General features: G+C 35.6%; 1 protein-coding gene across 1 annotated transcript; it reads left to right on the top strand.

The window, feature by feature from the left end:
• The first annotated feature begins 2,696 nt into the window (after positions 1-2,696).
• On the top strand, positions 2,697-9,806 carry LOC129256832 (carbohydrate sulfotransferase 11-like). Its single transcript, XM_054895027.2, has 4 exons — positions 2,697-3,118; positions 4,622-4,736; positions 5,375-5,565; positions 6,895-9,806. The coding sequence occupies exons 2-4, from the start codon at positions 4,628-4,630 to the stop codon at positions 7,786-7,788; spliced, it is 1,194 nt and encodes a 397-aa protein (XP_054751002.2). The 5' UTR covers positions 2,697-3,118; positions 4,622-4,627; the 3' UTR covers positions 7,789-9,806.
• The last annotated feature ends 5,411 nt before the right edge of the window (positions 9,807-15,217 follow it).

Below are 15,217 nucleotides of genomic sequence, written 5' to 3'. Positions count from 1 at the left end.
AGGGGAAATGGAGAGAAGAAGAGAAAGAGGGGTGTGTGTGTGTGTGTGTGGGGGGGTAAATAACAGAGAAAAACGATAAAGGAGATGTGGAAGAACAGAAACAAAAATAAGATGAAGAAAAGACGCAGAAATAAAAGAAGAGAAAGTCAGAAGGGGAAAGAAATATAAAGGATGGGGAATAAAAATAAAAGAGAAAACGGAAAGACAGAAGAGAAAGAATAGAAGAAGAAATGAGTGAAGAGTAGGAGAAAGTAGGTGAATACGTGAGAAGGGAGGAAGAGAGGGAGGGGACAGGGTTATGATTCTAGAGAGAGACGGGGGGGGGAGAATATAATGGGGGAATGGTGAGCGGAAGAAAAAATCGAGAAAGAGAGAAAGAAAGCAACGGAAACTGATAAGACTGAAGCTAACCAAGCAAGTCTGTCCTCATTCATTACCCACCACCTGCTGTATAGCATGGGCGGAAATCCCAGGGGGAACAGGGGGGGGGGGGCGTGTCCCCCTACCCAAAATAGTAGGGGGACACAATATCAAATGTCCCCCTTCTATTTTCGGTCTTTTATGATGGAAGAGATGACCTTACTTATTGGGTGATAACCTATAATGAAGTTATGACATTGTGAAGTCTTGCATTATTTCGGTGTTACAGTTCTAAGCACTCTTTCATGAATTTACAATGAGCAAGATGATGATATTTATTTATCCCCATTTATCATTTTGTATTTTATCATATGAAATTATATTTAATCAAATTCTGTCCCCCAATAATGAAAAAAAATTACTACTGATTTACTTTGTAAGATAATCCTTACTAAAATTTATTTTGTTACAAGGAAATATGAAAAAAAATATTATTTCATTAAACAACATAAACAAGCGGAAAGCCGTGGAGACATGACACCATCAGCCCATCTATAATACAAGTCCATGATGACGTGCATGTAACTGTTTTCACAAAATATTTCTAAACTTCAAAATCAATAATTTCATTATCAGGTTTTTGATGACATTTTCAGCGTTTTACTCCATGAATCTTTCTTTATTATTTTGTAATCATTTTCGACCGGACGGAGTACCCTTTTAATGACACCAATTCAATAACTTCGTTATTTGTTATCAGATTTTGATGATTTTTCCCGCGTTTTCAAGTTGCTCAATGAATCTTCATAATTTTCAGGCCGGAGTACCCCTTTGATGATATCAATGGTGTAAATAGGGGGGTCAGCTATCAGAGGAGGGTGGTAAGAAGTTCCGCCACGCAGTCTTCATTTCATCTCTCATTGTAGGCTCTCTTTACTGCGCTTCATACCATGTTTGTTTTTTGGCTAATTGCCAGCGATCCCGCCCCAGACGTAGATTTTTTTTTGAGGTACAGGCCTCTCACTGTAAAAAAAATATTGGGTAATTTTTTTACCACCAAAAAGTATCCTCGTCAGATCTAACCTGCAGCCCGTAGTCGGCAAGGAAGTCAACAGTCTTAAAACAAATAAGTCAAATTGACTAGACAAGTAGTCAGCTGGGTGTAACTGATATGCTTGTAACATTTATGACATATACTCTAGTAAAAAATAACTCTGTTCGAGTAACATACGACTAAAAAATAGTCAAATATGATTATGTAGATTATAGAACAACAGTTGCACCCAGCTGACCCTATCATCTAGTCATTTTTGACTGACTTTTTTTAGAGTGAAGTCTGCACCTTCTGGTGTTCCCATGAACCGACGACGTCATCACCAATAGAACATTGAGCTGGTAAAGACACACCATTCTCATGAACTTCTTAAAACATTATCTAATTGTTTTAATACTTGCATGTTGTGAAACGGAGACCGTATATCGGATAACGGAGCATTCTGTTCCCTAGTCCGTTAAAATATTTATAAAACGTACATAACAACACTATTCCAATAAGTTACAGTATTACATCATATTATGCTATAAAAATTTTATGATGTGATCGAAGGACATAAAAGTGAAATTTGTTATATTGGACTATTTTCCCTCGATTTTACAGAAATAATTCGTTTGATTCGGTGGCCAATCATAATGCAAATAATGTAGCTCTCTCAAATTCTCTAAGTGCTCAAATTGCCTTTCTAAAACAATCAAAATGCAATGTTTAAATTCACTGTCTCCCTTTTGTTTCATTTTCTATGAACTTATGCTTATCTTTTCTTTATCATTCTTTGTTGTCTTTCTTTTTCCCTTTTCCCCTTTTCTTTGTTTTTCCTATCGTATTTTCATTTTCACATATTTTCTACCCCTCATTAACACTTTATATTCTTTCTAATATTTTCTAACATTTTTAAATGATCTGCCTGGGACGGTGTGTTGGTGTGTTAATGAATGAATGAGATATGGTAAAGAAACTGGAACCGCGAAAACCGGTTTAGTTTCCGATTAGTCTTTGATGTAAGTTTTGTATTTTTATTTGTTTACTCTGTGGTTTTTTTCATGGTAAATATGACTATATTGACTGAAATGAATTTCATCATAATTAAATCCACATCTAACGCGTTTTTTTTAACCTGTTAAACATTAAATGCAATCGCAAATTTTTGTATTTTTACCACGGAATCGCCCAATATGCTTGCACTCGAGGGATGCTAATACATCCTGGTCAATGGTGATTGCATAACATCAATGGGAACGTCAATAGTATTTCCATAACAATGGGAAGCCTTATTGACGATGATGTTGGGTCAGACTAGCCTGCTCAAAACACACAATCCAATCTTCTTTCTTATCTGTATTGTTACTCTACTCAAGGCGCTGGACTTAGGCCTTCGTATCAACACAGGTAATCGACGGGGGCCAATGCTATATGTGTGTTAGGATCGAGAAAGAATGCAATAAATAATCAATATCTTCTCATATTCCGTCTTCATGTACTGCGTGTAGCATTATGGCATTTTAAAGTGTTGTTCATTACTCATTGAAGCAAACTTGGTCCCGCTATATTGTCATCAGTTCTCCATCCTTTTATATTTCTGTTTTATCAAGAAGGAATCATGCATGGAGCTTTACAGATAGTGATATTATATTAAACCATTCTAACAAATGTTCACATGTTGGACTAATAGACGTGGATTCTTCTAGATTGAACACAGACCAGGTATGTCAGGGTTCCAGGTCTATTGCTCTATATAGAGTACAGAAGTGTGACATCATCAATTTTCACTTTTTGTATTTCAGCATATTTGATACCATATTTTGGAAGAGCATGATGAAAACCCCCCACAACCCAAATTTGGTGGGAATCGGTCCATGGGGGCCTTAGATATGACCCCATGAATACATAATTAGCCCCATTGAAGTCAATGTATTATTGGCTTGGTTCGTACCTTTTAGAACCAAGCCAATAATACATTGACTTCAATGGGGCTAATTATGTATTCATGAGGTCATATCTAAGGCCCCCATGGACCGATTCCCACCAAATTTGGGTTGTGGGGGGTTTTCATCATGCTCTACCAAAATTTGTTATAAAAAATGCTGAAATGCAAACAAAGGTTTTTGTGACGTCATCACTTTGGTACTCTATAAGCAAGACTGATTGAACTCACATGATGGGGAATTAGAGTTCCTTTTGCGACAGCCACCTAAAGTGCATGGAAAAATATAGGATTAGGGTTACAGTGGTTGTCGCAAAAGGATCTCTTTCCCCAGAATGATCCATTATTCATTTCAAACATTAAAATGTGTTATATATATAGTTTTGTGGAATACAGGCCTACTTTACGAATGTCTAGATTAGTGTACATGTAGGCCTACTTGTATATTAAATCAAAATGTCAAAACCGATTCAACTCATGATTTATGATTAATTTATGAAGGACATACGTTGCTGTGAAAGCTGACAAAATTATTTTAAAAGTACATTATTCCTTCAGGGACACAATTTTGATATAGGGCCCATGATGTGCCCATTTCGATTCTTAAGTGCACCGTGTCTTTATTTTTTTAATATATAGCGTTTTCTACCAAATAATGAGGTCGCTATAATAAAAGATAGGCGAATTCATTATAGGGGCACACTGTCATGACTGAAATTATAAAGAGTACACGTCCACCATAGAAGAAATTTATTAGATTTGAGAAATAAAACAATCCGAAACAGTTACTCAAATTTTACTGCATTTTGTAATCGTTGGTGAATCTCCACTTCGTTTCATACGAAACATTAACCATATTTATTAGAAATCTATATGCCAATATTTATAACACTTTGTATACTACTGGGCGTTGTGGCGTGCGCCTGTAATCCAAGCTTTGGGGAAGTTACAAATTGATGCAGAGGTTCGAGGTTCGAGCCCTGGTCACGTCTTTCGGATGGTGACGTTAAAGGTCGGTCCCAGACGTAAATAATCATATCTGATTGATACACGTCTGACAAAACTCAAATACACACACACACACACTAGTGACATGCAGCTCTCAGTCAAGTTTACCAAGAAGGCGTAATATACTCATTTGACCCGAGGATAATATTCTGTTTTTAATACTGTAGCTTGATTATCAAAACCAACTAATCATCCACATTAACACAGACACTTAATCATTGAAGGGGTTTGATAATAGTAATGAACTGAAATTTGATCTTCATCTTATATTACAGGGCCTCATGAGGATGATACGGGGAAGGTTTATGCGTCGATGGGGTGTGATGACTCTCATCATGGTTTGCTTTGTCTACATGGCAGTATACCTTTCAACAAGCCAGACATTTGATGGTAATGTACAAATGTTTTTTTTCAACATCTTTTTGCTCTGTTATCAAACAGCAGTCGGACTTCTTCCAGAATTCTATGGTTATCTCATCCCTTGATATATAGTTAGTTCCTGGGGCGGATCAAGGATTTCAGAATGGGCGAGGCACAGCATTTTCGTTACAAGGGTTCAATATTTCCCCCTAAAACTTCCAGAGGATGCGCTAGTTGCTGTGTGTACGAATGTGGAAGGGGGGGGGGGGGGGTTGGATGTGCCCCTTCGCCTTCTGTATTAGCGTCTGATCACTTCTTACTATGATTATCACACTGACTATTTCCCCACATCATTATTATTGTTAATTTTTTTAAATTGTCTTCTTTATAATTGATATTAGTATAATTTGTTATCATAAAACTTCAATGTTATAATTATATATTTTTATTGAGTTCTGTAAAATGCACTCACATCCATACCCAAACTATAGTTTGTGCATCCACATGACAGCAGAGAAAACGTATCTAATTTATGCCTTGTTAGCTTCACGACAGTAGATCATGGGTTTATATATTGTCTTTTGTTTTGGGGCAAGTGCATCGAATTTTGTAAAACTCAATTTTGATTGAAGAGTACATTGCTAATATACTTTTCCATTTGTTTTCAGTAAGCATCAGCTTGGAAAAGCCACACAAAAACATCCCACCTCCTTTTCCATGGGAACAGCCAGACCACGCTCCAGCAGATGGAGCAGCGGGACAATTTTCTAATCGGGCAATTCGTGAGCATCATGACTCCCTTCAAAATCTCACCGAGAAGCCAAAGGCGGAGACCGTTGATCAGAAATCTGAAAAAGATGTAATGATTATTTCTTTATTTAGTGTTTCGTTTTTATCTTTATCCAAATTAATAACGTTTGATTTGTATTGCAGAGGGTTTATGTCCGCGTATCAGTTTTTACTCCTTTGAAATAACACCTTGATATCGATTAAAGCTTTTCAGACAGTCAGGTCTGACATGTCTGATGCTGTATGTATCATCCTTGAAGTATACCGAATTATTCAAAGAGCATCTTCTTGACGATAATTATATCCTCATGTCGACTTAGTTAACTTTTAAAAGATACTAGTCATTGTGGCGACATTATATATTTTTAAGGGCTAAGACGACTTGGTGAGATAATATACGTTTGCATGATACCATAATAACCTTTTAGAAGTTGACTTGGCAGGCACTTAAAGGACATGTCCACCCTCAACAAAAAGTTGATTTGAATAAAAAGCTAAAAATCCAACAAGCATAACACTGACAATTTCATCAAAATCGGATGTAAAATAAAATAGTTATTACATTTTAAAGTTTCGATTAATTTCACAAAACAGTTATATATTATGCACATCCCGGTCGGTATGCAAATGAGGGAAATGATGACATCAATTACTCACTATTTCTTTTGTATTTTATTATATGAAATATGAAATATTCTAATTTTCTCCTCATTATCAGGTGAAACAAAGTTTTATTTCTCCCTGAACATGTTAAATTACCATTGTTTAACATTTTATGGCTCAGTCAAGTTGGTCCTCATTGTCAAATCTGTAAAAATTGAAATAATTTATAATTCGAACAAGACAAAACAAAAGAAATAGTGAGTGAGGGACATCATCGATTCTCTCATTTGTATGTGTCTAAATTTTGCAGATAACTATAGCGAAACTTTAAAATGTCATAACTTTCTTATTTTACATCCGATTTTGATGAAACTTTTAGCATAATGCATGTCTCATTTTTCTCTATTGATTAATATCAACATTTTTCTGAGATGGACTTGACCCTTAATGTCACCATGTCGGCAGAATTGAAAAGTTTTGACGGTAACGGTACTAATTTTGATATGCTCTGTCTTTTTCTCCTGAACTTGACCTTGAAAGAATGATCAATCATCCTACTATCATCCTATGCGCCATTATGAATATCACTTTTGATTAGATTGGAAGTTTTGATCTGATTTTTCCAAAGAAATAGTGTTCTGCTTTCCATTAGAAGTTGATATTTTAAAATGAAAACAATGTCTACATTTAGTGTTTTCGATCATTGGTTGTTGCTTATTTTCTGGATTTATGCAGCAGATTTGTTCATAGACACATTCACCTGGTCTCTATCTTTCTATATCTTTTATCGTTTTAGGACAATGAGATGAAGGAAAAAGCGAATGAAAATAATAACACCATAGATCAGTTCATGTCAATACAAAGTGAAATCAACAGATTGAGAGGAGAGATGACAGATCAAAGCTGTGCCAAGTATCCTGAATTGATTCGAGGCGCTATCACAGACAATACATATCGCCATATATACGTTAATGACAAACATAATCTTCTCTATTGTTTCGTCCCTAAAGTTGGCTGTAGCAATTGGAAGAGGGTGATGATGATACTGAATGGGAGCAAGAAAAAGTTAAGCGAGATTTCATCTGATGAAGTCCACTTTAACAACGGCATGAAGCGCCTTGCTGGATTCACACCCCGAGATCGACAACATAAATTGGAAACATACAAGAAGTTCATTTACGTGCGCAATCCATTCGTGCGTTTGCTATCAGCATTCAACAATAAATATGGGAATATTATTCAGTACCGAAAGGATAAATACTTCCAGGGATTTGCAAAAACCATCATGAAGCAATTCAGACCGCATGCAACATCGAGAGAGCTGAGAACGGGTGAAAATATAACTTGGACAGAATTTGTAAAATTTTTGACTCAACCTAAGCGGCCATTCTTTGACGACCATTGGGAAGAAATGTTCAAAATATGTGCACCGTGTAAGATTAAATACGATTACGTGGGAAATCTAGAAACTGTCGTAGATGACGCAAAATACATGCTAACCGATTTGCAGTTAGACTCATTTGTTGACTATCCGTCAAAAAGTAATAGTCACCCCACAAACAGCACTGAAACGTTTGAAAAAGCTTTCCGAATCTTGCCAAAGGACAGTTTACAAAAACTGTGGAAGATTTATGAAAAGGACTTTGAAATATTCGGCTTCCCGAAACCAAAATTCATCGAAGAACTTTGAACTGAAAATAAATGAGATAAAAAAATGTATGAAACTTAAATCGATAGCATTGGTGATAATGATGTAATGTATTTCCTGCGTTGTGTACTTCGTTACCAATTTACTGGTACAAGTATAATTCAACACCAAAAATCATATCTTGAGCCTTCGAACCTGTCAATTATAATCTTATCGATGAGTGGATTGGTGCTGATTAGAGAGTGGGAGTCATGTGCCCTCTATGTTAGCTCTGGAAAAGAAAACTTCCAAACACCAAGGTCCAATCTGGACTAGGTGAGCAAGTGTTCTGGTATCTGCTTATACGTGACCATTATGTATGACCTAGGCCCACTAGCATACCTATACGGGGGGGGGGGTGGCAGACTGCCCCCCACTGACGAGTCACAACTCATGCAGGGGACGTATGCCTGCCCCCCCCTGACGAGTCACAACTGATACAGGGGACGTGCCCCCCTTTTGAGAAGCCAAATTAATAATTTCTAATGTAAAAATGCAATAAAAACAGACGTGTACCCCCTCTTTTGAACCTGAAGACCTTTTTTTTTTGCTTGTCAAATTTTTTTTGTGGTAAGAAATCCTTTATTTGTGGTTGAAGACCTTTTTTTTTTTTTTCCTTGTCAAATTTTTTCGCGGACGAAATATCCTCCAAAAAATGTGCCCCCCTTCTGGGAAATCCTAGGTACGTCAGTGCCTAGGCCCCGTCTTACTAAGAGTTACGGTTGATCCAATCAATCGTAACTCTATGGAAATCCATCAGTGTCATATTTTTTTCTGCAGGAAATTTGCAAAATGTTCTTTGTTAACAAAGGAAAACAAACCAAATTGTCAAGAAATCAATGAATTTATGGGTATACACTCATTCATATGTAGATAAAATTTTTGAGCAAACATGCATTTTATATGTTGACTTTGCTGGCTTTCCATAGTTGCAATTGATCGGACCAATCGTAACTCTTTGTAAGACGGGCCCCTGTTCTCATTAAAAAAAACTACTTTGGTAGCAAAAATTATGACTTCTTCTATGACAGGATATACTTAGTGGTAGCGAGATCCAAAGGTTTTTTCTACTCATCCTGTCCATGGGACATCTGATAAGTTTTCTCGTTCTAGAAAGCTAGCTTTACTGGTTTTATATATTTCATTTAATTTCATTGGAATGCTAATTATCTGCTCATTTGAATAAATTAGCATAGTTTTGCATGGAAATGTGATGTGATTTTCAATAACATGTTATGTGAAGAACATGAACTTATTGATCTGATAAAGATAGAAAAAAAGTTCCGCCCTTATTAAGGCAATTTATTATTTGGTTATCGCATACTGCTTTGTGCATGAATTGTTACTCATTTACATAAATTAACATATTTAGGCACCAAGTTGTGATTTTCAATAGTATTTTCTGCCTTTGGAGTATTTGATCAGATAAAGATATGGGTATTCTTTACATTTACCATTGGAATGCTGATTTACATGAATGCATAGATTACTGTTCATGTACGGGAATTAACATTTTATGTTATAGATTAAAACAAATTCTCAGAGGAATTTCAAAGGTATTGAACTGACAAAGATTATACAAAAAAAATGAAAACCCTGTTTTGCAATGTTATATTGTTATTTACATTGAAATATTGATTTATACGGAAATAACTAGTAATTTACATATAATGGCATATTTCTGCTTGAAGATTTGATTTTCAATATTATTTCCTGTAAGAAATCTCTGAAAGAAATATACAAAAGGCTTCACACTACTATATTGTTTATTACACTGATATATTAATTCATGCCTAAATTACTAGCAATTTACATATATTGGTATATTTCTGCATAAAGATTTGATTTTCAATATAATGTTCTGTGAGGAAATTTGAAGGGGGATTGATCTGGCAGAGATGTATAAAACGTTTTATATTTATAAATAACGTGTTATTTTATATTTTTATCCCATTGGAATACCGCTTTATGCATGAATTAGCATTTTTGCATGAAGATGAATAAATAATGAAAAAACAATACCCCATGATTTTTTGATGAATGTTTTGTTTAATGTGAGCCGACTGAATATTTACTCTGTAACGGCAACTCAATATTAGAAGCTCGTAAATCTTCGTCTTTTCCCGGTAGATATCGGGGAGGTTATCAGGAGAAAGGTTATAACTGCTGGAAATTCGTGGTTTTTATTCAGACCAATTATATTTTGTTCCCAAATCAAGTATTGGTCGATCCTTCATAAGGATGCATAGTCACACGTTACTTTTCTTTTCAAAATCTGTATTCATTTCAAGTTATGGTAAATCCCAACTCCCCTCCCCCCAAAAAAAATGTCTGTCATTCTTCCAATTTATTGCTAGATTACACTCACAAACATGTATTCCTAAAATAGTTGTGGTGTGGAAGAAACACCATGCATAAGTGTGTGTGATTTATTTGATAAAATGTTGCGATTATGCTTCACAATACATTTGGACTTTGGGTGCCCGATGAAAATGATATATCTGTTTTTTTTTATTTACCCAAACCTCCTCCCAAGCATGCAAGAAATGGTTGGAAATTTCACTCTTGCTGCTTTCTGATATATAATCACTGTTATTTTAAATATAAGTTCTGTAATCATCCTTTGTAAAGGAAGATAAAAACATTTCCCAGAGAGAGTGGATAGCTAAAGAATCAAGATTTAAAGTTTCTAAAAGAATTGACGGTTGGACAAAGATTCAATGGCCATAGTTTTTTTAAAGTTTAATATCATGTTAGATGATACTCGAGTCTAATTCACATTATGGACTGGCTATGTTAAAGATCAAATTCCCTCCGATAAAATTTGAATGAAACGATAATGTCGATTTGTTGTGGACTTACACTTGTCAAAACTAGGGTAGCAATTAAAATAGAGAAGAGCACACAAAAACAGAAGAGATATACTTTAACTTAAAAAAAAAAATACAATGTATCGGGGCCGATGTGAAAAATAGTGTATGCCATTTTAATACCCCGTGTGCCGTTACGGGAGAGGGGGGGGGGGGTTGTAATTTGTTGGAGTTTTCGATTTTCCGAATGAAAGTGGCAATGATACACTCTTAAAATGTTGGGCAACATCCGGTGGGCAACATACTGTCTACACATAAAATGGTTTGAAAGTTTATCGAACACTGGGTAGTTGTCAACCAATACTGCAGGGGCCGCGGAAACGTTTTCAAAGTGGGGGAGGGGGCTGAGCCAAAAGTGGAGGGGCTGACCATGCAAAAAATCACAATCCTATGGTCATTTTTTACGTTTTTGTACATGGTTTTGGAAAAAAGTGGGGGGGGGGGGGGCTGAAGCCCCCAGCCCCCCGCTTCCGCGATCCCTGCACTGTGCATATAGTTTTCACCCAAAGCACACATTATTGGTGGTTTAAAACTACCCAGAAGTATGTTGCCCAACATTTTTAAGATTGTACTAAAACAAATCTATCACTATTTTAAAATATATTATAAAACATGTAAATGGTGACGACCGGATGAAAACGATAAAAGTGCTTTAGGCAAGGCTATTTGCTACGAGATGCAAGACAAGAGAATGTGGGGGTTATTCTTCCTTCACCTTTCTGCCACAACTCTCTTCTCGTTATCAGGAAGAGCGTCGTTGATCAAGATTCACTTCAATCATGTCAATAGTCAGTCTTTAACTGTCTTGAAAATGAATAGGAGGTTTGGCATTCATTGCTTTCTTCGAAATTGGATCAGGTTTAATTTGTTGTAGTCACCATCTTCAAACATTCATTACAAACTTTGAAACTGGGGAAGGAGAAGCTTTACCATAAATGCAACCGGACATTGCATCGCCGCATACCTATAATACTGTACAGCAGGCTCCTGTAGCGTTGGCAACCAGCTCTCCGTTTTTTCTTTGGTGGTTCGAGGTGGATTTTATCATCACCGTCAACCTCCGTCTTGCCCCAGTAGGTCAAAGTTCATCACATCTGGTATGTATCACTTGACTGGAATGTTATAATTTTTGATTGGTCATGAAAGCTAGTATTTTCATTGTTTGCTTCTGTGTAACCTGCATAAATTAGGTCGATTCATTTGTACAGCTAAGGTATTATCATATCGTAATAGGCCATAATGAGAAAATTTAATGAATTCTAAATCAAAGTATCTCCCTAACCTACTTTTTATCTTGTGATTTACGTCCATCAGCCTATTAGTAGTACCCTCTGAAGTTTGAAGGAACAGCGAGCTTATAGGTATGTAATTATTGTATTAATGTACTTATGAATCTTTCTTCTATTTTGGCATTGTCACTTTTCACTGGCATCCTTCCTTTTTATTTAGGCTTATATATATCTTAAAAAAAAAAAGCATTATGTGATAGCTCCTCGGCCCATAGGAGTGGAATCGAAAAGACAGTGACCATCATCAAAAGCAGCATTATCATCATGTGATCATCATTCAGACCATCATCATCATCAACATCGTCGTAGTCGTCATCATCATCGTCATAATCAATGCAATTGATATCATATAGTATTACTATAATTATGATTATTGCTATATTTATTAATTTTGCCATCATTGATATCGATGTTATTATTGCTGCTATTACTATCGTGTCGTTTTATTTAGAAGTGAGACTTGCTTTTACGTTTGACAAAAGTGATGAAAAGTTATATCCATGATCAAACCATAGATGAACACCCATTTTTTCATACGACCGTTCTTCATCTGATGTTGGCTCAAGTGTATGCGTGCCAACTCTTTTGGGGGTTGAAGTTCACTGGTATAAACACATAAGCCGTAAAATAATGCGATCCATTCCAGATGAAGGTATTTTACTGGTTGACCTTGCTCTTGGAGGAGATGAAAAGCCCTCCACCGAAACATACTCAGAAAGTCTCAGCCCTTGTAATGACCCTTATCCGTAACCATGACAACAGGTATCCTCTTGACGAAAGTCTTGTTCACTGCGTAGTCTAAGATTCATGTGTTTTGTTATAATGATGAATCGATTATTTTTTATCTTTGTTCTTTATCTTTATTTCTGCGATGTTAATTTATGGATTCTTGACAATCAAGGGTGCTGATTTCAAATCTGATGATGGTGCCACTCACTATGAACACGAGCAGGAATTTCTCTCGTTTTACTCTCAATAAAACGAGAGCCACTTCTCGCATAAAAGTCTCTAATTTTTTAACTATTTTTAACGGATTTTCATCTCAAAATTTTCGAGAGCAAAGTTAGTTTTTATGATCCTCCAGAAGGCCACTTCTAGAATCTGTCTCAAATATAATGGCCGTTTGGCCCTGAATGGCCCAAGCGAATCACTTCGCTGATGGGATTTACGATCCTACAGGGAGTATCCGTTCCCTCTCGATTGCGGCCACAATGCGCTTAATCTCACTCCCAGACTTTCACGAAATTTAAAAAACAGTGCAGGCTTACAGTGAATTTTACATTTACACCGATATCTATAGTAATAAGAATAAGTTTTAAAATAAAAATAACTTTTGGTAGAGCATGCATTGTAGATGAAAAACACGACTACACGGCGGTATTCTGCAGCATTCTTTGGCAGTACAGAAGATCAGAACTATCCATTATTAGTCCTGAAAATGGAAATATGGTAGTACGTCGCGTTTGTGTTGTTTTTGTACTTTTACGGATCTGAAAGGCCCAGAATTTTGTGGCACCGTCGAACAGGAAACAGAAAAAAAATATGTGCTGATAATGATATAGTGGCTGTTCCAATCTCATTATTTTTGCAATTTACTGGGAAAACTCCAGCAACACCTTCATCAGTTTTCGAATAGTACGATATCACAGCATGACTTTGATAATATTATATGAATTGTAAATGTTATTATAAATTTATCGCATTTTAAATCTATTACTGTTCTGTGCTATTTTCCACAGATCCCTGCAGAAAGCGTTATGGCAAAAAAGGGTTAAAAGTTACAGTTGGCTTTACTCCAGTTCTTGTATATTGAAAAAATAGATAAAATGCAAAGTTTACCCAATTATAGTTTTGCTTTTGTTTGTAATGTACATACTGCATGCATTCACCGCATTAGCTGAACACTCATTATTCGCAGCGAATAAAAACATGAAGAATAGATATGGAAAATGAAACTTTAAAGGAGACATTAGCTTAGACAACATCCTAAAGAATAATAATATCAATTTGTCACCTTTTCATTTTATTTTCAATTTCGAACATACAAATCAATTTTAAACAAAATCAACAGATGCAAATCATCGTGTTATAGCAAAGCAAACCGAATACAATAATCTCAATCACATCAAAACTTTCATAAGATAAACTAAATATTTCTGAAATTAGGCTTATGACTAATTGAATGAATGCGTTTAAAATGAGAACAAAAGCAAAGAAGCGAGAAGGATTATAACACTCATACTGAACGCAAATATGAAAGGAACGTCAGATGGCCATGGATAAATGGGGTGGGGCTCCACTAAAAGAGAGAATATGATACAAAAGAAGAAGGAAACACCAATTATGAAATATGCACCTAATCAAGGGGGCACGATCGCACAAGTCATACAAGCTCTCTTCTATTGAGAGGAAGGAAATATGGGGGCGTATTGAGTATAAACGGGTTCTACGTAAATGTTGTACGAGTTCTTTGCAGGGGACACTTTTTCTCAAAATATATTGTTAAAGGGATGGTCCAGGCTGGATATATTTATATCTCAATATATAAAGTAAAATTCACAAAGCAAAATGCTGAAAATTTTATCAAAATCGGATAACAAATAACGAAGTATTGAATTTGAAAGATTTGCATTATTCCGGTGAAACGGTTCTTCTAGGCATGTCTTTATAAATATTCATTATAGGTGGGCGGATGAAGTCATATCCCCACTTCTTTTGACTTTTATTATATGAAATTAGGTTTATTCAAACATTCTCTACCATGAACTAAAACAATTGGATGGACAACAGATTAAATGCAGTAGTTATTTACTGCCGCAACTTATTTCATCATAAAATGAGACATATCATTTACATAATGGAAAAATGAAACATTTATGATTTCATGTAATAACATAAGAAAAGGGAAAGTGGGTAGGTGACATCGGCCCATCTAATGAATATTCATGACGATGTGCATGTAGCTGTTTTCACAAAATATTGATAAACTTTAAAATTAAATAACTTCGTTATTTGTTTTCCGATTTTGATGAAATATTCAGCATATTGCACTGTAAATTTTACTTTATTTAGTTAGATATAAATATTTTCAGCCCGGACCATTCCTTTAAAAGCGTAAGGTAATTCTTGATGGTTATACCTAAGTATACATCGCAAGATTCGATCGGTAAATATCCTTATTTTTCAGGATGTTTGAATAACAGAGACTGTCTGAAGAATGTCTAAAATTAAACATACTTATAATCTGCAGAGGTTTCTTTTTGTAAAATCATG

This window comes from Lytechinus pictus, chromosome 1 (genome assembly GCF_037042905.1).
Source record: "Lytechinus pictus isolate F3 Inbred chromosome 1, Lp3.0, whole genome shotgun sequence".
In the NCBI taxonomy this organism is placed as follows: Eukaryota; Metazoa; Echinodermata; class Echinoidea; order Temnopleuroida; family Toxopneustidae; genus Lytechinus; species Lytechinus pictus.
This window is presented reverse-complemented; position numbering and strand designations above follow the sequence as displayed.